At 33.9% G+C, this 22638-nt stretch overlaps 1 protein-coding gene and 3 non-coding genes across 4 annotated transcripts; 3 read left to right on the plus strand and 1 right to left on the minus strand.

Moving 5' to 3' along the window:
* The first annotated feature begins 199 nt into the window (after positions 1 to 199).
* Positions 200 to 317, plus strand: LOC131178262 (U5 spliceosomal RNA). The gene has a single exon (XR_009147396.1). It is a non-coding gene; the product is annotated as a U5 spliceosomal RNA (small nuclear RNA).
* A 1773-nt stretch (positions 318 to 2090) lies between these two features.
* On the plus strand, positions 2091 to 2206 carry LOC131178273 (U5 spliceosomal RNA). The gene has a single exon (XR_009147407.1). It is a non-coding gene; the product is annotated as a U5 spliceosomal RNA (small nuclear RNA).
* A 228-nt stretch (positions 2207 to 2434) lies between these two features.
* LOC110643323 (uncharacterized) lies at positions 2435 to 7184 on the minus strand. Its single transcript, XM_058138116.1, has 4 exons — positions 5776 to 7184; positions 4599 to 4806; positions 2858 to 3298; positions 2435 to 2763 (listed from the first exon to the last, which is right to left on the minus strand). The coding sequence occupies exons 1-4, from the start codon at positions 6437 to 6439 to the stop codon at positions 2676 to 2678; spliced, it is 1401 nt and encodes a 466-aa protein (XP_057994099.1). The 5' UTR covers positions 6440 to 7184; the 3' UTR covers positions 2435 to 2675.
* On the plus strand, positions 6505 to 6578 carry TRNAV-AAC (transfer RNA valine (anticodon AAC)). Its single transcript has one exon. It is a non-coding gene; the product is annotated as a tRNA-Val (tRNA).
* Positions 7185 to 22638: the final 15454 nt, after the last annotated feature.

Raw genomic sequence — 22638 nt, forward strand, 5'->3', positions numbered from 1 at the left:
GGTACCCTTTGACCAGACATGCTCAGGAAAGAAGGTAAGCCCCGCCAGCTGAAAGAACTTGAAGTTGTAGTTGTATGAGCTGGGCCCAATAAACGTTTCCCATGGAAAAAGGAGATAAATCCCACATCGATAAAGAGAAACAAATAAAAAAAGGGAGAATAACCATATAATAGGTTGAAATGAACATCACAAAGCACGCAGCCACGCAATGAGCACAGAGCGAACTATTCTTTCGCCTTTTACTAAAGAATACCGTGTGTTCGTTGTAGAGAGTGGCATTCGTTAATTTTTGGAGGGTTCACCTTCTAAAGGGTGGACCCATAACAATAGTAAAAAAATTATGAAAAATAAATTATATTTAATTTTATTTTTAATGAAAAATTAAGTAGTTTGTATATTATATTTTTATTAAATTTTTTTTTGTTAATGTTAATTAAATTATTATTTAATTTTTTATTTTTTAAAAATTAATTATTTAATTTTTATATTTTAAAAAGTATTATTTTTTAATTTTAGTAAAATTAATTTGTTAATTCTAAATTAAAAAAAAACTATTTTGAAAATATATTTTTAAATAAAAATAAAAATTTTACCATGTAGATACTACATCTAAATATATATTTTTTAATTGTTAAAATATTTTCATTAAATTCTTTGGATATAATTTTTGTGTTTTTCTTATTGAAAAATAATTTTCTTTAATTACTTACAGCTTGTTTGACATTGAGTTTTGAAGGCTGAAATTATTTTTTCTGAATAAAAGTATAATTTTAGATGCTATTGAAAAAAAAATTTGAAAAAAACTGTTTTATTATTTTTATATTCTTATAACTAAAATTGATCAAATTTAATTTTTAATTATTTTTTAATACTCTAATTAGTATTTTTAAAAAAGTAATTTTTTTCAACAGTAATGCCAAACAGGCCCTTAGAGATATAGAAAATTGATTAACTTTTTTATGCGAATAGCTTGTATAATTTTTTATCCAAAAATAAAAAAAATAAAGAATAAAAAAGAAAAAGGTGTGAGTGTAATAGAGAAGAAATATGGATAAAAAGATATAAGAAAAGATAAAAGAGAATTAAAGAAAGAGGATTATGTTGTTTAGCTATAAAAAATATTTACGAGACTAAATAATTAATGAAATATATTAAAAGAACTAACGAATGTATTTTTCAAAATATAATGACTAGCTAATTAATTTTATTAAAATAAAGAAATTAAATAATAATTTGACTGGCATTATCTAACGAAAGAATTAATAAAGGAACTAAACAATTCAAAGGAAGCAAAATATAAAAATTAAATAGTATATTTTTTAAAATATAAAAACTTAATAGTTAGTCTTATTAAAATATAAAGATTAGATAGTAATTTTTTTTCTCTTGTACTTTGTATTTTTTTCAATTTTTAGAGAAGAATTTATTGTATTTTAAGAAGTTAGAATGATTTTAGGAGCTTAAAAATTAGTAGAATTTTTATTATTTTTTATTACATAATGTGTGTTTCTGAATTAGCCAAGAATCGATAAAATTTAGAGGCTAGAGCTTAAATTTAATAATCCAGCATCATTTGAACATCTCATTTTTCCTATCAAATTTAGACGTTAGAGCTTAGATTTAAGAATCTAAAGCATTTCATACATCCTGTTTGTAACCTCAAATATCGTGTAACACCTAGTAACAAACTTTCAAGAAATATTCAAGTAAAAATGAGATGATCGTTCTAACAAAATCATGAACGACTTCCTTCTTTGGATGATCTAAATAAACAAACACCTTCTAACTTGGTAAGAGTTTGATAAAAAGGCCATGATAGTGGTAAAATTATCCAAAGTAGAAGTACGTTTTTTTATTATTATTTTTTAAGATTTAGAATAAAGGGTTAGTAACATATATGAAACTCCGATTGGATAGAGAATGAAACTCAACACTAAATTATAAAAATTGTGAATTTGGATTATATATAGGCTAGGACTCAGCAAAAATATTAAGTAGAACTGGGAAAAATCCCTCATCGGTTGGAAGATAAAAGCCACCATAGAAGAGCCGCAGTATATGTTGGTCAAATTAGAGAATTTTTATCAAGCAGTCATGCTACAAGCATAAAGCGAATTATTCTTTCGCCTTTTACTAAAAAATACTGTGTGCTTGTAACAAATAGCGGCATACACCTATTTTTGGAGGGCTTCTACCCTTTCAGGGTAAGCCTTACAATTCTAGTAACAATTGTTCTGGTATCTTTTCTTGAGGACTAGAGTCCAGTTTTATGTTCTTTAAAATCCCTTTTTGATCAAATATCTGTAGCTATCTTTGGCTAAAAAACAAAAAAAAAAAAAAAAGTTCAGTTGTGTTGAGAAATTTGCCTACAATTGCTGATAGTTGGTATGGGAAGAGTAACATCGAATATTATATATCGTAGATTAACAGTGACTTCGTTCGAAGTACCAAAGCAGGCTATCATTTCGAAAATGTTGTTACTGTTGAAGAGACAAGCCCATACAAAATTGAATTAGAAAAATGCTTGAGAAATGTGTTCTGTACTTGGGACAGGCCAGAAAGTAGTCATATCTCAGAATTCTCAGAATTATGCAGATTATAACATCAGACTCTATAGGTTACACATATACATTAAACACTTTGCTTTCCATTGTCAGACAGGTGTCATTTATGAGTTAGCTATCTTCTTTTGAAGCCAGAGACGAATGTAATCCGTATTTGGAGAACACATTGGTCAGCACAGCCTTCTCCTTGATCTTCAACCTGCATCAGGATCGGCAATGATTAGATATTTGTTCAATGAAGACAAAAACAGAAAAACACCACCTTTCCTAGACTGCTTAATGAGGGAAATTACTTCTTTCCAGATCCTGGGATTTCCATCTTGGGAACCTTCTCCCTCCTCCCTTTCACAATTGTCTTTTTCTTAGTAGCCTTACTTTTATTTTGTTTCTTCAGAGAAAATGAACTAGGTGTAGGTTCTGTCATTGATTCCATGTTATCATTACTATCCAACTCTGATATACTGAAAGATTCCAGATTGTCCACCACATCTTGCAATTTTTCTGTTACAAATCCATCCTCAGGGGAAGTTTCTTCAAAGGATGAGTCATCCATATCAATATGAGAACTCTTATCTTCTTCTGGAGCAGGAACCATTAAGTTTGAACCAGAGTAAGAGCTGTCTGCTGATTCATCATCAGAAGAGATGGAAGAGTGTGAATTTGTCATTACACATTTTATCTGCTTCTGAATCCTGCCAAATGCTACATTTTGTCCGGAAAATTGTTGCACAAACCTGCCATGAAAGGTAAGCATTTTATCTGCTATATACATTTCAAATAAAAGGTATGCGGACAATTTTAGATCTCTATAATCAATTGCCTGTATCAATCAGAAAAAACAAAAAACATCCTAAATGCTACATGATATAGCACCTATTGAGGCATGAATGAGATTATTGATGACCCACGAAAAGTTTAACCACGTTCCTGTTGCTTATTTATTTATTTCCATATTATTAGATACATGGCATATTCTTTGCTAACTTTAAACCTCTACCATCATCTTCCAAGATAAGAAATTGGGCTACAAGTAAACCAAGAAGTTTGTAACCAACTTGGATGCTCAACATCTACATGATATGATAGAAGGCTTTTTCAAGCCTTTTAGTCTATGTTAGCAAATCCAAAGTCTAGTTCTGAAACTAATTTCATAAAAAGAGCTGAACAACGTTGGAAATGGTTTATTCACGCACATGAACAGCTCATTTAAGATTGGCTATTAGCTCATCAGCGGACTTGCTATGTAGCACCAGAAAAGATAGAAGGCAAACAAGGACAAATCCTTAGGGGAAACAGAACTAATTCTCAAATTATATTAATCTCATAAAATTGTCATAACAAAAATCTGAAAATTCTGTAAAATACTTGGGCCTATTTATAGTGTTTGTATAACCCTAGAAATATTAGGATTAGAAATCCCAATCTAATTAGGACTACACAATCACAAATCCCTATAGATTCTACTTTCTATATTTCTTTCTAAAATAAGTGCTCCTAAAATCTCTAGGAATATGATCTGCATCAGTGCACTAACGAATTGATTAAGGGAAAGATAATAATGTTAGAATAGTAATAGTTTAACTAAAGACTTCAAGGAGCCCCTATTTTCTCAATTAGCAAATAAACCAAGTTGCATGAACAGCTTGATAGCTGCTTGTTTATGGCTTTTCGATCCTAATTTTGAAGCTTGTTTAAAAAATGAACCACATCTCAATATGTCAAAACTTGGCTAAATTGTTTATAGTCCTGAATTAAGAAAGAGGACGAGAATTTGTCCGTCAGATATCCACAAAACATCAGATTTAGTTCATGTTTCCTCCATGTCACTCTCCCCACCTTATGGATGGCAGAGTTTCTTAATGTTAAAAACAACATTTAACTATTTCAAAAACCAGGATTTATCTTTTTTCAAAAAGCATCAAGATAAAGAAATGAAGCACAATCTTGTTACAACACCACCACCATGCACCAAAAGCATAAAGCTACTGTTTTGATATTTAGAGAATATATATTATATTAAGAAAGTAAATATACCTAATGGCATCCTCCTCAGAATTAAAATCAACAAAGGCGAAGCCCTTGCAAATAGGATCCTTTGTCTTTTTATTGCCAGAAACAGCTGGAATCATATTAATGACGCCAGGAACTTCTTTAAATGCTGATTTAAGATCTCTGAGTATATTCTTTTTCTTTGGAAGGTTGACAACATGAACACGAAAGCCACTTGGTACGACATCAGTTACTGCATGAATTCAGTATAGTGGTGCAGGGTCAGATTCAAGTTAAATGGGAGAAGTACACCTTGCAGGCTGCCAAAATAATGACAGCAACAACTGTTGGATATATTGTAAATGCATTTTAAACAAACCTAATACAAAAATTGTTTATCATGCTTCTTCAAATATATGTGAGATACAATTATATGAATCATGGAAGCACCATATGTTTTCAATCTTTAATTATTTTTCTTTTCTTTTCTTTTCTTTTCTTTTTCTTACTTGGAGATTAGATTAGAAGTTCCATGAATAGATCTTTGAAAGTCAAAAACAAAAGCAGGTGGCTCAATGCCTCTACAAAGATTAGAATACAAGATCATGGGAATGAGATCTGATAAAGGAATCTAACCCATTGACCGCTGCAAAGTTTATCTGCCCATTGGCCAATGAATTATCATCTCTAGGGACATCTGGAATATAAACAATAAAAGTTATACATCATCAATTTTAGAGTGGATTTTCCAGGGAGTGGACTGAAAACTAGCAGATCGTCTAACATTTTCCAGGCTCTACAAAGCTCTTTGAACGCATTTCAAATATATCAGTAATCAGTTATACCACCACATTACAATAGTGGTTTCAGATATTCATGGACTCTGGCCGTCTGTGATCTGTTCCACCACTTTTTCAAAATCCATATGGCTTTGATCAAGCTAATGGTAACCTTGCCTCTGAAATTTCCTCCAATATTAGAAATCCAAATCAAACTGTAGAGGCCTATACTGCAATTGTAAGTGAACAGAAAAGCAATCCTACTGGAACATTTTCATTATTAATATAGGATATATGGTGACGCATCACTATTATTATAGGTTATCTAACGGAACTGTTATTCACTTAAAATAAATAAATAGTTATAAGGATGTAATATTATGTAGCACATATAATGCTGAACAACAACATATGCAATCCACCAAAGAAAAAAAAAAACTTACCTTTCTTGTTTTGATTGTCTTTCTTGGGCGAAGAATTGATAGGATTATTTTTAAGTTTATTGATATTAGCAGCCTGTGCCTTTCTACTCCGTTCCATTTCTTCAAGCATCTTGTCTTCAATAGATGTATCGTAAACCTTCCCTTCACCGAACCCACGGGGCTTGTTCTCTAGCCACTTTTTCATCTTCCCAAAGGGCAAAAACATCTCTTCATCTTCAACATCCTCATTTTCATCATCGAAATCATCTAATTCATCATCCATCTCATCCACACCATCCAAGTCGCTCATTTCCATGAGGGCAGTGCCGCCCTTCCTTTGCTTCTTTATCTCATTTCCACACAAAATATCATCTCTTTTCCCTAAAAGAGAACAGAAACTGAAATGGGTACGTTGAGATAGTAGTGGAGAAGAGAGGAAACAGCTGTTTTTGAAGGGAAGGAAGCGTGACGACGCAGTTGAAGATGAGCTTGAGAAATACGAGAGATGTGGCATAGTTTTTTGAGTTTCATTTGGCATTTGAATGCAAAAACAGATGAAATTGGCGGTAGACGCATTAGGAGAGGTGAGAAGAGACGTTGGATTGCCCACCATCATCATTTGGCTCATCAACTTCAATTTCGACTCTGCTCTGGTTTTAGTTTCTTCCCATGTGCTGTCTATCATATCTGGCAACGAGGCTAAATTTGCACTCTTTCTCTAATTAAAAGTTCAAAAGAGAAATGTAACAAGGTGTCGTGGTGTAGTTGGTTATCACGTCAGTCTAACACACTGAAGGTCTCCGGTTCGAGTCCGGGCGACGCCATTTCTGCATTTCAATCATTTTCTGACCTTTGTTAATACTCGTGTGGCCTATTCTTAAATATAATTATTTTGGCCATGGTCTGCTTTTATTTTTTCATCTAAATATGCGAGCCCAACTGAGATATGTGGGTTTAAGATTCACTATTCATCCACTCAACATTAAGCAGCTCAGCCCAACCAAGCCGGATGGTTTCCCACGGCATTCTGGTGAGGGGCATACAAGATACAACCCAGAGTCCAAGGTTAGGGGGTGAAATTTTTTCGCAGGCTTTTACTTTATTCCCCGTGATTCCAAGTCCAAAAACCAAGGTCTAAATGGGGCCAATGACAGCCATTTCAATGCAACAGTTTTTTGGCGTTTTGAGTGCAGCAAGAACTAACGTTCCAAGGTTCTAGTGGAGTTGGTAGGCAATGCCATGAAAATCATGAAATAAAATGCCCTCATGTTCGGGACTTGGGAGATGCAATCACTCATTGTACTACTGCTACTACTGCTCTTCTTCAGTCGTCCTTGTAGAACATAAGCTGTCTCGTGAGGGCTTGGAAGTGGGACTCAGGGCCCTACTGACGAGTACTACCAACACGGCCTCACTACCAGTCATGTCCTACTCATTCTGTAACTTTGAAACCCTATATTTTGTTTCCAATTCAGTTGTGAATTCAACTAACTTATTCTCTATGTTCAATCTTAAATCATCTCACCTCTGTTATTATTAGGCTAAACCATCGGCCCAGAGAGATTTTGAAATGATAAGCCTCATTTGTTGTTTGCTTAAACTAACTCCTAGCTTATTAGATCTTGCATTCATATATATAAAATAAGCTGAAAGTGGAACACAATTTCAGTAGCCGCGTTAATAAAAAATCTGGAAAAATATGAGGCTCAAAATTTTATACGAATTGAGGATGACTCATAATATTCTTTAAAAAGTAAGGACAGAAAAAGATGTAAATCAATTAATACTTGGGCCTGCTGAGATATAGTTGCAAGGATCGATATGCAACAGCCAAAATGTACAAGGACCACAGGCAATTTGTGCCCACATTCCTTTGTAAAACCCATTCCAGGGAAGCCGTCTTATTCCTTTTAATTCCAGGGAAGATTTCATCATTTCCAGGATATACATCCATTGTGCCAAAAACAACAAGGACTAAAAACCTACAATTCTAAGCAAGTAGACACACGTCCTGCTCTTATAGTAGAAACTCAATACCTTCTCATAGAATATGTAAGCCTTATGTTTAATTGAACAAAAAATTAGAGTTGGGGTGGAAGAAATATGATTCATGAAATTGGTACTTTAATCCTTTTTTTTTTCCCCTTGATTATACCTGACTCAAACACATGTGATGAGTTATCACAAGTTACTACCTCACAAAAAATTGGTCACCTTGAGGCCCAAATCTCTATACCTGACAACAACTTTCAGTCCAATTTTAATCCTGTTAGATGCTGAATTTATCTATGCATATCTTCCTCTCCTACCCGATTGGCTTAATCATAATGAAGTATGTCAGCAAGCTAGAAAGGAAAATTATAATAATAATAAAGGAAATAAAAGCAATAGAAATGGGAGTGATGATGCTAGGCTGTTTGTACCCCACCTAGTGCCCAGTTCCCTTGTGTCCACACCATTTGCTAGTTGAATTTCTAGGCTTAGAGACATAGTTCCTTGGATGTTGGCATTAGGTAAGTAGAGCTTTCCACAAGGGCCTGTAATCTAGTCTTTTCATATGATTGACAATCTAATAGAATCAATACTCTAAAATCTAAATTAGTATAAATCATTCAGAGGCTGAGGACCACATATCAGCATTTTAGGCTCCAATTCATATGTAGATGGTAGGCCGATGTTGGTATTTATTGACAATCACTGTGGTGTTTGAATTCTTAGCATTGTTAAAAGCAATTCTGGATTTTCAACCTTGTAATTGCTTGCACCCATTAAATTACTTTCTCTCTTATCTGGCCACCAAGTTTGTTGGGATTTCATTTCATTTGCTAGCTAATAACTAAATAATACTCGGTCGATTATACAAAAATTAGTGAGTAATTATATTTAATTATCTCTAATTAAGCAAAAATCCATCGTGGAAAAGAGCTCTAACCATGGACAAGAGCCGGTTTGTCAGTTATGTACAAGGCATAAGCACAAAACTAGGAGACTTTGTTTTTGTTGAAAATTTCAGGCCTGTAGTTGAGCCATCATCTCATATATGTCAATGAAGTTGACCGTAGGAAGGCTCCCAAAATAAAGAAAGAAAAAGATTGAATAAGACATTATATAAATTAAATTAACATATTTTTAATAATAACAATAATAATTTAATTAATTAATTAATTATTATGTACATAAATACATATATTATATTATATAATATTATGTATTTTTGGAATTATTTTGGACACAACCCTTGAAACTAGAAAATTAGTGATGGTGGAGCATAATATGTTCACAAAATCCTAGCAACTTTGCCTGATGAATTATTAATGTTTCTCATTCCAATTATATCATTACATGTGCCAAACCACAAGAGACTATACAGTCAACAAGAGAGGTCATTTATAATTAATCAATCATTTTGATTTACATACACTAATTAATTGTTAACTGATTTGGAAAGATCAATTAGCTAGTAAAATTATGTGAATTACTATCCATTAAATTAATTAAGCATGTATATCTATAGAATAATTGAAAAATAAATAATGGTTTAGGTAGAATAATCCATAGGCTAGCAAGCTAGATGGCCACTTTCAAAGTATAGATACATTGTTAATTAGACAAATTTGATTAAATCAATTGGGCTACCGAACTTCCAAAGCATATATACACTAAACAAGAACCTAATATGGCAATTTTGATATGAATCAATAACCTAAGAAGAAGAAGAAGAAGTCAGTAAGGCATCATTTTATTGATGGGTACTTTCACTAAAATCATGATTATTTGCACTACTCGTCAATAGAATTTATTTTATTTTATTTATATTTTTTTTTTAAAGAAACTCATAGATGATGAATTGAAAATGTTGTGATTGAACATGTCTCAATCTGCCTCACCGACCAAAACACAAAAGCTGAAATTGGGTCCTATAATAGATTTATAAATACTTAATTTTGTGAATGCAAGCCAAGATAGGAACTGGCAGCAGAATCCTAAGGTCCTCAAACAGGAGGACTAATCTCAATCCTTATTATTTCACAATCAAAGGGAGTCATTTCAGATTTGTCATCCGGCGAAAGAGGGAAAAAGAAAAAGAAGAAAGAAAATGGTGTAAGCGAGCTAGCTACTTTTTGATGGACTTTTGTCTTTGAGAGGCAAATAATACAAGTCTGAAGAAATAGATAAAAAGAGAAAAAACAGTGCTGCAAATGATGTTTCCACTTTGTGTTTTTAAATTTTTAAGTGATTAAAGATCATACTATGGGACAAATTTTGGATGGCTCCTCTCTCAAGCTCTGTCACCTTTTCCAATCGCTGGTTAAAAAATAAAATAAAATTAAATAATTAATTACCTTTTTTTTTCAAAAATCCAGCCAGCATATCCCCATTTCTCATCCCTTGGATATGGGCAGTTCTGTTTACATCTTAAATTAGGATATATGTTCATTATTCGTTACATACTCATACATTAGGACTAGGAGGATTACATATTGTATATATGTATTATGTTTGCTCTATAGCCCTAATCTCTCAAGCTAACCATGGAGTATGGTAGTCTGGTGGTTAACTTGGTAAAATCACCTTATTCCACTCCGGTTCAACTTTTCTACACTAGCATGATGACTTAATATTATCTCTGTTTAGGAGTGCAATAGGAAGAGGCGGCAGATTATTCAATGTTTCGTCTCATTGGGTGCCATCTCGGGTTTGGTGGTAGGTTTCTTCATATTGGGTCGGGTTAAATTGAGGACGTCGATTGGTAACCCCAAATCTCGAGCCTAAGTGAGCTATTACCATCATATATCCGGAGAGCCCTCATTTTTTACAATTCCAAAAAAAAAAAAAAAATCTCTCAAGCTAGCTAATTTATATCTAGCTTCTAGTCTTCACTTAATCATCATCTTCAAAATTCTCTTGTCATGTCATTTTATATGATATATTAATATAAAGAGAGAATTTTTATTAGGTCTTTAGATATTGTTATTATTTATAAATTTATTTATTTATTTATTTATTTTTTTATTATTATATTAAAATGGTTTTAATTTTTTATTTCATCTATTTAATATTTATATCCATTTTCAAATTTTTTTTTGTTAATACATTGATTTAATGAGAGAGAAATTTTTTATTTAAAATTATAAAATTTCATTAATTTTAAGTGGATACGCAAGAGGCGTGTATGGGCCAAACTCAAACAACTAAATATAAACCAACCTAGAAAAACTTCAAGTCCAGCCATAAAAAGGAAGTCTCCAGATAGCCAACTGGAACAGAAGTGTCATGACCCAACCTATGGGCCGGACCGGCACTAGGACCTGGGTCAGCCTAAAGCCCTTGAGGCCCGTAGTAAGCCTAACTATTCCTTAACCTAATCATAAAGCCCATTTTCAGCCCAATTTCAAGAATTCAACCGGATAAAATTTGGCTATAATATGGACCATACAAGGGGGGAGTTTTTTACTCGCCCGACCTGTAAACATAATATATAACAATTTGGGGAGCTCAACTCACCCTCCACATACTCATAATGTCATAAATCAAATGGGAGCTCAGCTCCCTCATCCAATCCAATCACACTCACACATATATGCATTTAATGTTCTTACAAATTCAACATAATATTATATTACAGTCTCAAATTGATTAAAATACTCCTAATACATGCGGAGTCTAAAATTTTGGCTAAATTATATAAAATACATTAGATATTACTAATTGATCTGCGAAGAAAAGGAGCAGGTTAGTCACAACAAGTAATCCTCTTATAGCCTGGAAAAATAAGGAGAACAGGAGTGAACGTTTGACTCAGAGAGTAAAATACCAATTTTAACTACAATTTCTATAGCTACCTGGAGCTAATACATCATAAGGAGTGGAATGCAATACCATCGAAATTTTTATACACATTACATCATAACAGCAAAAAAAGTAATTTGGAGCACTCATACACTCAATAATGTTCAAACATTACATATATGGGACCTGATCCCCTATACAGCTCTCTTAATCCAACCTCTACCAGCGAGTATCTCTCAAGCCGAGCTTTCTCTTGATAAACCAAATGTGGGGGCCAACGAGATCATCTCGAGCCGTGCCTACCCCGACTTATCCATAAAGAACGGGGTCCCAGCGAGTGTCTTTCAAGCAGCGTCTACCGGTCCTATCCATATCTAATACCACACGCCATACGCACACCAACGCACGCACACTGCTACAAATTACCATAAACAATATCCATGGTACTTCATCAATTAAGAATGTAATATAAAACGTGCCTAATGTTTAACTGTCACGACCCAACCTATGGGCCGGATCGGCACTAGGACCTGGACCAGCCTAAAGCCCTCGAGGCCCGTAGTAAGCCTAACTATTCCTTAACCCAACTCTAAGGCCCATTTGGGCCCAATTTCAAGAATTCAACCGGACAGAGTCCGGCCATAAAATGGACCTTTCAACGGGGAGTTTTTGACTCACCCGACCTGTAAACACAATATATAATCATTTGGGGAGCTCAGCTCACCCTCCACATACTCATAACAACATAAAATAAATGGGAGCTCAGCTCCCTCATCCATTCCATCAACATGCATAAAATAATAAGTTTACAGGTCCAAAAATAACAATTTATATTACAGACCCAATTCAAATAAATATTTCTAACACATGCGGAAATTCTAAGAGTTAACAGGTTTACACAAAAATAAATAAATGACCTGCGAGGGAGAAAAGCAGGTTAACCTCAAAAATATCCTCCTGTGGCTTGGAAAAATATTGAACAGGAGTGAGCGTTCGACTCAGAGAGTAAAATATCAATTTTAACCATAATCTCTATAACTATCTAAAACTAATGCACCCTATAGAGTGAAATGCAACATCAGCAATATTTTCACATCATAACAGTAAAAAGGTAATTTGGAGCACTCACACACCCAGTAATATCAATCAATATATATAGGAGCTGATCCCCTATACAGCTCTCTTAAATCCAACCTGTGCCAACGAAGAACTCAAGCCGGACTTTCGCTTAATAAACCAAATTGGGGCCCCAACGAAGAACTCAAGCCGTGACTACCCCGAAGTGTAACACCCCCGTTTGCATAGCCTGGTAGATTTCACTGTTCCAGTGATCGGTGTCGGTCGGGATAATTAAGGAGATTAGAGCCACACTTAAGACAACTTGAGAAGCTATAAACACAAATAATTAGTAATGTTTAATTAGTTAACTATAAATAAGAAAAAACAGAACATAAGAAGTTAAACGAGCCGAGAGTCACAGCGATGAGTGACCTCCTCGGGAACGACTGCGAAGTCGTTTTAAACTCAAATTTCGAACCGTAAAAAGTGACGCTGCGGTCCTTAGGACCCTTATGGACACAGTGGACAAGAGAAAATCACGAAAAAGAACTGTTAAGTCAGTCAAATAATTAGGTCAGGGAGCCGGAAGAAATATTGGATTATTTGCAAACCGGGATGAACCGGCGAGGGGCAATTTGGTCAATTGACCCCGAGAGCTGACTCCTGACCTAACTGTCAAATAAAATCGGAGAAAAGAAAATTTCGGAGTCGAAAATTAAATTAAAGAACTAATAGATAAAAAAAAGAAAATGAAAAAGAAAGGAAAAGTTGTTACATCATACAATGGGTCCCACCATGACATCATAAATGAATTTAAATTATTGTAAATTTTGACCAAGTAAACTTAAGAGATAATTATTCATAAAATACACAAAAAAACAAAGAAAATTCAGACTTCCTTCCCCAAAAGTTTCAGCCACTCTTCCCTCTCCCATAAACCACCATTGTTACACTTTCAACCATTTAAACCTATTTTGACCCCAACTTGACTTATTAGAACCTGATTTAGTTACTTGAGAAGAAGTTTGATCACAAAAGAAAGAAGAAAAGAAGAGGAAAATTGAAGATTTAGAATCCAAAGCAAAGGTTAGTGTGCTAACTTTCAATTTTCTACTTCAAATGCATGTTTAGGTATTTAAATGAGCTTAGAACTTGATTTAAATGAAACAAGTATGGGGGAAGGACCATTGCTGAAATTCGGCCTGGTTGAAGGGAGTATGAATTGCATGAATTAAATGAGTTTGAATGAGTTAGGAAACCTTACTTAGTTGAATGATTAACATTAAAACCATTAAATGTAGTTAAATGCATGAAATTGATGAGTTAGGGTTTTGAATGCTAGGGTTTGTGAACCAAATTTTGGAGAAATGCACAAATGATGACTTTGGTCTATTGTGAGATGAAAAATGGTCAATAATGACCAAAAGAGATGTGTGGGAATTGTTGGAATGAAAACCAAATTCGTAGGTCAAATGGTCATGCTGCTGGCAGCATGACCAAACCCACTTTGAAGGACCAAAACGAAAATTTTACAAGTCCAATTGATATGCCACCAATTGGAGATGAAAATAGACATAAAATGACACAATTTTCATTAAGGAATCATGCCCAAAAACTGACCAGAACTTGGTGAACCAATTGACCAAAGTGAAATGAGAGCAGGCTGCCACTGCACCAAACTGACCAAATGAACAGTAATTGTTCATTTGGTCATAATTTGAGCTAGGTAGGTCAAAATGACCTGAAATTTTATCAGCAAATAGATGAGATATAGATCTAAAACTTTCATGAAGAACACCAACCCAAATTATGCCATTAACCCATTCAAATCATTGAACAAAGTTGAGTTACTGTACCTGCAAAACTGCAGGATTGCCATTTGAGCAGTAATGTTTGAATGGCTATAACTCTCTCTAGAAAACTCTGATTTAGGTGATTCTTAAACCGATGGAAACCTAAGACATAGTAGAACATTTCATATGAAGAAATTTAGACCAAATTATGAACTTAACTTGATCAAATTACTGAACGAAGTTGGATCAAAAACCTGCCAGAACCAAAATCTCAGTATGAGCGATTGCGTGAGCGAATCGTATTTTGGCTATAACTTGAGCTACAAAACTCCGATTGGGGTGATCCAAAAATGAGAATACACTTAAGACAATAAGGAATATTTTCTATGAAGGAAGTTTTACCAAATTCCAACAATAGATTGACCAATAGAACAGTGCAACTTCGGAGCACCAAAACCGAAAATTGGCAATTTTGCCAAAATGACTTAAGCTTTGAGAAAATGACCAAAACCAACAAGTTTAATGGCCAAAATGTGGTATGTGGGTGAAGTTGGAGTTCCCATACCTATTAAGCCTTAAAAAGTCAACAATTTGACTTGAATAGTGTAGTGAATAGTAACCCGAAACACAAAAATTTCAAGAACGTCGAAATTAGCACGTTAGAGCTAGGTATAAGTGAAGTTAAATTTATTTTTGGATTTATGTTAAATTATGGTACTGAAACACTATAAAATTGTGTGTTTCAGTGGAAAAGAATACCGGGACAGAACCCGAGGAGTCGAGTTAAGGCCAAAAGGCGACTCATTTGAGGTTTGTGCACAACATCACTATGCTTTAAAATGTGTTGATAAAGTGAATGAAATATGTATTTTACATTTGCTTTGAATTATTGAGAATTTATTTGTGACATTAGTTATGATGTTTTGACTTAAATTGTTGAAAGTTATTGTGTATATTTGAAATGACAATGTTTAACAAATTGTTAAGATAAGTTTTGAAACCACAGTATCATGACCATATATTTGAACACCTCACTAACACGATTAGTGGGGGTAATTAGTTTCGAATTTTGATTCCTTCTCTGGAGAAGTGTTGAGGTGTGCCATTAGAAGAGGATGTGAATGGATATCCATATATTTGAGCTAGCTAGCCTTGTGATGTGATTCCTCTTTAGCCTCTGGCTATTGAGATTCTATTTGTTTCGAATGGCATGATCTAACTGTGGGTTTTATGAAATGTGTTTTGATACTTTGAAATGAACTTGGTTCGTATTAAAATCTCATGATTTATGTTTTGTGTGTTAATGCGCATGTTTAGCCAAATTTTTGAATAAATGTGATTTAAGTTTTGCATAAAGATTATTTTAGTATGTTGTGCACCACTGAGTCCTAGTACTCAGCGATTGCTTCTATTGCTGTCGCAGATACAGAGACTAAAGGAGCAGCAAACTGAGCTGAAGGAGCACCACTGAGTCCTAGTACTCAGCGATAGCTTCTATTGCTGTCGCAGATACAGAGACTAAAGGAGCAGCAAACTGAGCTGCTGAGGTGTGAGGAGTCATCAGCTTGAAGTCTTCGGGTATAATTTATACCCTAACTGTAAATATTTCTTTTGATGTATATATTGCACATAAATGTATGGACATGTAAATGGGTTTTGAGCAGCTTGTACAAAAATTTATATGAAATTTGTAATAAAGTTTAGTTGTATTTCTTTTGATGTAAAGTTTGTAAGATTGTATATAAATTATTTTGTCTCTAATGAAATATGAGTACAACTATTTTATTTAATTTGAATGAAATGGATTGCTAATATTTTGATGATCATTGGATAGTAGATTTGAAATTTGAAAGTTGATAAATGTGTTGAGAAATTGATTTGGGATTGAGTATGAAATTGAAGTAGTGGTTGAGAAAAATTTTTAGAAGTGCTTTTTATAGGCATTTGAAGAACTGTTTTCTCAAAATACAGAGGAAACTCTGTCAAAATTTTTATAAAATTTGCGGAAAACTAAAATGGACCAAAAATATTAATTAGTTTTAATTTTAACTAAATGTTTTAAGTAATTACTAGAAAATGCTCACCACTTGTCAAAAATAAGAAAATTGTTTTAAAATCCCTTGTAAGGTACCTAATGAGTTATCGGTAGGTGAAGTTCGGTAGTTCATTAGGTATTCTATGATATCATGTTATGCCTTACAGAGGGGTAAGGTGTGACACGAAGGATTGGGTCCCAGCGAAGATCTCAAACTGTGACTACCCGTCCTATCCATAGCCAACACCACATCACACGCACGCCAACGCACACACACTGCTCCAAATTACTACAACAACATCCATGGCACTTCAACAGTTGTGAATGCAACATAAAACGTGCCTAGAGTTTAACTACATAGATATATACATATAAGTGATGCATGGGCATACTTGAACATATAATAATAGTGAAATTACAATTAAAATTAATATTTTACTCACAGACTTGACAGCAGTCATTGTGGCGGCTGGGCGGAGGAAGAAGGCTGTCCCGGCTCACCTGACAATTTTATTACAATCATTTAATAAGTTTGACTCAATACAAACTAAGAAAAGACCAAATACGTCCTAAGTCGTGCTGAAAATCCGGCAGAGTCTCCCCTATACTTAGGACCTACCCAACCTGCAAAAGGGCTCAAAATGCACTTCTATATTCACAAATCATACACTCACAACTCAATCACATCACACAGCCCCTCCTGGGCCCATCCAAACAGTCCTCAATTACAATATGTAAATTTACAGTTTAGTCCTTATAATTGATCATTTTTGCAAAAACAGCCCAAATAAGCTCTAAAAATTATAAAACTTTGCCCCGCGGTCCTTAGCAATATTACTAGGCTATTGCAAAAAGAATCATAATTTTCTGAGCTACCACAAATATTTTATGGATTTTTAATCTCATTTAAGTATTAGAAAATTACGAAAAAGTAAGGTTCGGGTTTACCTATGCGATTTCAGGGACGTGCTTGGGACGTCTGACAATGGTGGGGTAGCCAAAACCTCGATCCATTCGGAGACTTTTCAGTAGCCAGTCTGTCTGGCCGGAAATTCACAGACCCGGACAACTATCAAATTTCCACGAATTGAAGATACCTACACGAAGCCCACAACACAGGGGTTAGTAAATAAATTTTACGGAATTTTCTAAACTCATTTAATGCTCGAAAAAATACTGCGAAGTTTCGTGGGACCCACCGAAAAATGGTGTCGAAAAATTTTGAAATTTATATTGCCGCGAAGCTCTCAACGAGTGGAGCGTTCTGGTACTCTCGGTTTTCTCATGGGGTTCACGGTTTGCGAGAAATCTAGCCCAAAAATCAAAATGGGCTAAAACTCCCCGTACAAAAATTGGACAAACCGCTCAATGGATTTTGGTGTTCTTGGTGTTTATGGAAAGCTCTTGAGGTGTAGATGGGTTTAGACACAAGACCCGGCCCAATCGGTGGCCGGATTTCTGTATGGAAAGCTCTTGCGCGTCGCGTCGCTCGTCGCGGCGCTGCCAGCATTCAGGCCCATGGCCGTGAGCTAGGGCGGTGGGGAGCGTCTTGCGTGGTGGGTGGTTGGGGTGGCTGGTGAGGCGGCTGGCCGGCGAGGGGAGGTGGGAGGAGAGAGAAAACGGGAGAGAGAGAGAGAGAGAGGAAGGAGAACGCGCGCGGGAGAGGAGAAGAAGAAGAAAAGGAGCCGGCCCGATTCGGTCGGTCCGATCCGGTCCGGTTCGATTCGGCCGATTCGATTCAGGATATAAAATTTTGAATTTTTACTCTGCCTTGGGATCGAAAACGAGGCCCAAAAATTCTGAAAAAATTCTAGAAAACTCAGAAAAATTCGTAGACTCTAAATATATTTTTAGTTTTGCCACGTGGTCTTTAAATTAATTTTTAAAAATCATCAAAGTTTTATATTTTCGGGAAATCAAACCCGATTTCGAAAATCTGAAAAATTTCAAATAATTTCCTAAAATTTAAATAAAATTAAAACATCAATATTTGTCCAAAAATAATAAATTTAAAAATTAGGGGTGTTACATTAACTACATAGATACATATTTATAAGTGATGCATGAGCATGCATAAACATATAATAATATTGAAATTATAATTAAAATTAATATTTTACTCATAGACTTGAACCGAGGTCATTGCGGCGGCTGGGAGGAGGAGGAAGGCTGTCCTGGCTCACCTGATAATTTCATTGCAATTGTGTAATATATTTGACTCAATACAAGTTTAGAAATGATCACAGCCGCCCTAAGTCGTGCCGAAATTCCGGCAGAGTCTCCCCTATACTTTGGATCTACCCAACCTGCAAAAGGGTTTAAAATACACTTCTATATCCATAAGTTATATATCCACAACTCAATTACATCACATGGCCCCTCCTAGGCCTATCCAAAGAGTCAACAGCCGCAATTTGAAAAATTATAATTTAGTCCCTACAATTACTCCTTTTGCAAAAACTACCCAAATGAGCTCTAAAAATTCTAAAATTTTGCTCTACAATTCTCAGAAATATTATTAAGCTAATACAAAAAGAATTATAATTTTTTAAACTATCACAAATATTTTATAGATTTTTAATCGTAATCAAGCACTAGATAATTAAGAAAAAGTAAGGTTCGGGTTTACCTATGCCAATTCCGACCTTGGAAACGTGTTTGGAATGTTTGAAAATGATGGGGTAGCCTATAATTTCGATCCAATTCTAAAACCTTTTTGGTAGCCTGCCTGCCCGGCCTGAAATTGCAGACCCGAGTAACTGTTGAATTTTCGTAAATTGAAGGTACCTACGCAAAGCCCACAACACGAGAGTTAGTACAAATTTTTTACAGAATTTATTAAGCTCATTTAGTACTCGAAAAAATACTGCAAAATTTCGTAGGACCCACCGAAAAATAGTGTAGGAAAAATTTGAAATGGATATTGCCGCGAAGTTCTTGTCGAGGGAGCACTCCGGTACTCTCGAATTTTTCGTGAGGTTCACGGTTTACAAGAAATATAACCTAAAAGTCAAAATTGGTTAAAACTTCTCAGATAAAAATTGGATAAACTACTAAATGGATTTTAGTGTTCTTTGTGTCTATGGAAAGCTCTCGAGATGTAGATGGGTTTTGGAACAAGATCCGGTCCAATCGGTGGCCGGATCGGCCGAAATCAGCCCGGGAAGCTGAAGCGGCGCGTTGCGTGAATGGGAGTTTTGGGGCACTTTTTCCAGCGATTCCAGGAGGCGACTGGCAAAGGGAAGGGTACCAAGAGGGAAAGGGCTGAGTGGCGGCGGCTGGCTGGCAGTGGGGAGGAGAGAGGAGAGAGAAAAAGGAAAGGGAAGAGAGGGAGTCGGGACACGCAAGAGAGAAGGAAAGAAAAAAAAAGAAAAGGTTCAGTTCGATTCGATTGGTTAGATTCAGAAAACCCGAAATTGAATTTTTACTCTGCCCTGGGACCAAATACGAGGCCCAAAAATTTCGAAAAAATTTCAGAAAATTCAAAAAAATTCGTAGAGTCTAAATATATTTTTAGTTTTGTCATGTGATCTTTAAATTAATTTTTAAAAATCATCAAAGTTTCACATTTTCGAAAAATCGAACTCGATTTCTAAAATACGAAAAATTTCAAAAAATTTTCTAAAATTTAAATAAAATAAAATAAAATATTAATATTTATCCATAAAATAATTAATTTAAAAATTAAAAGTGTTACAAGAAGGATCTAAAGGCCTCTCACCTACTTCAACACACAACACCGCCGGCAGCCATAAAGGAAGCACACAAGCACTAGTACCACAATAGTAGAAGTAGCAGAAAACCACCATAATTGAAGCCCCAGCTAAAGCATAGAGAAGCAAACAACATGAATATTTAGGAACACCAGAAAGAGAGCACTCTTACAGTCGAATCATCGGCTCCTTTGCCGCATGAGAAGACAGTGATCCCAAACTCTATCCCAAACACCCGATTTTGCAATTAATGAGGCCCACCAGAGAACCACATCACCGATCTTCAAAGGAGAAGTTGGACGGCATTATAACCTACCACTTTAGTAGAATTAACCCCCACTAGTTGCCTTCCTCAGGAACAACATGCCTCATCTCACTACACCAACTGAAGCTACCCTCCAAAACACCACAAAACCACATATATGAAAAAGTCCTTCACAATTTTTCCTCCATTTGTAACACAAACCAAAAGATATAAACACCCCAACCCAAATGTGGGGAAAGATTACCCACCTACCCTCGGAAGAAAAAGCAGCTCGATAAGAGCTGAGAGAGGTGAGAAAACAAAAACCCATTTGAGAAAAAAATTCTCTCTCTAAACAATTAAAAAGCTCTCTCTTATCTCTGATTCTCTGTATCTTTCTCTCTCTCTCCCTCTCCCCCTTTTTTTCTCTCCATCTCTCTCTCTTTCTCTTTATTTTTCTTTCTCACTCCCCTCTCTCTCCTCCATTTTTCCTCCACAAAGCAAATTTAAACCCCATAACAAATGCAAGAGGCTGTAGAATTTTAATGTAAAGTATAGAATTGTAATTTTCTAACAAATTGAGAAGCAATTGAGAAGGAAAATTGGACTATGTAATGAATTCACAGTGCTGCAGAATTTCAAAATATCCAAATCAAAAATAAAAATAAATAACACATAAAATCAAGCAAAAGAACTATGAATATAATCTTCAAGTCTTCATTCACATAAAAACAAAGATCATAGTCACTAACAATCACATTAAAATTATGAGTTGACTCACATAATTTTATGAGTTAAAATCATCAAATAAATCAAAACATATGTAAAATCAAAATCAAGTAAAATATGATTTTAAATGGAAAAATCAGATTAAAAACAACATATTTTATATTTTTATATATTTAAAATTTTATATTTTAAAATATTTTCCTTTAATTTATGAAGATCATTGTCATTTGTTTGTTTTAAAATTATATTACTATACAAGTTATTTCTATATTTTTTATCAATAAAATAATTATTTAAAGATAAATTTAGTTGTCACATATTCTATGAGGTGTAAGAGGTGAAAATTAGTTGTCTCTTTAATTTACAGAAATGACAATAGTTATTTATTTTTATAACTTGTAAAGATAGAAAGAATAAAAATAACTAAGGTATGTGATTTACATTTTCTATTATTATAGTCATCTTTATAAATAATTCTGGAACTGTATATATATATCAGCCAATGCCTATATCAATATTTAGAATCTTCTCGTGGTCTCATAGGCCACAGTATTTAGGGGAGAGCACTGAATAAATCGAACCAAATTATTTTAATTTAATAATTTAGTTTGTTTTTTAAGATACTAGTTCGATTTGATTTTGTATTTTAAGAATTTCAATTGTTTTAATTCGGTCCAATTTTATAGAGAAAAAAATCAGTTGAATTGAACCGAATTGAATTACTTTATTGACTTTTAAATTGATTTATTTTTATAAGAAATTTATGAATTATATGTAAATTTATATTTATATATATATATATATATAAATTGTTTAATTTCATTGATTAATGGTTATTATGTTCAAAAAAATGTTAAAATCAGATCAAATAACTTGAAAATCAAATCTTAATTAAAAAATCTATCAAAACTAAAAAACCGATCAATTCAAACTAAATCTAATTGAACCAAAATAGAGTGGTTCAATTCGATTTAATTTTCTATTCATTTTGATTTGATTTGGTTTCTAAAATATGATAATTCAGTTAATTCAATTTTAATGATTTAATTCGATTTGAACTGAATGCTAAACCCCAATAGTATTATAAAATAGAGCAATTTAAACAATATTTTGGTCAGTGTCAGCTACAATTGTATGCTTGTTGAAAAAAAAAAAAAAAACAGAAAAATCAAAATGAAAAGTCTTGGTTATTTATTAGAATAACGATACAAAGAGTTAATTATATATGATCAGCATGGAAAAATAATTAAAAAAATAAAAACTCGCACATATACTAACCATGATATATATATCCTGTCTTCAAATATGTATACATTGTGTTTGGTTGTCTTCTTCCTATCCTCTCCAACCCTAAGTAGAATAGGTTTAATATATATATATATATATATATATATATATATATATATATATATATATATATATATATTATTGTCAAATAATATGTTGACTTATGTGATGTTTTGACCATGCCTAATCGATCATAAAAATATAATTTGGATATGCATGCAGACGATGTCAAAT

Source organism: Hevea brasiliensis, chromosome 2 (assembly GCF_030052815.1).
Source record: "Hevea brasiliensis isolate MT/VB/25A 57/8 chromosome 2, ASM3005281v1, whole genome shotgun sequence".
NCBI classification, from domain to species: domain Eukaryota; kingdom Viridiplantae; phylum Streptophyta; class Magnoliopsida; order Malpighiales; family Euphorbiaceae; genus Hevea; species Hevea brasiliensis.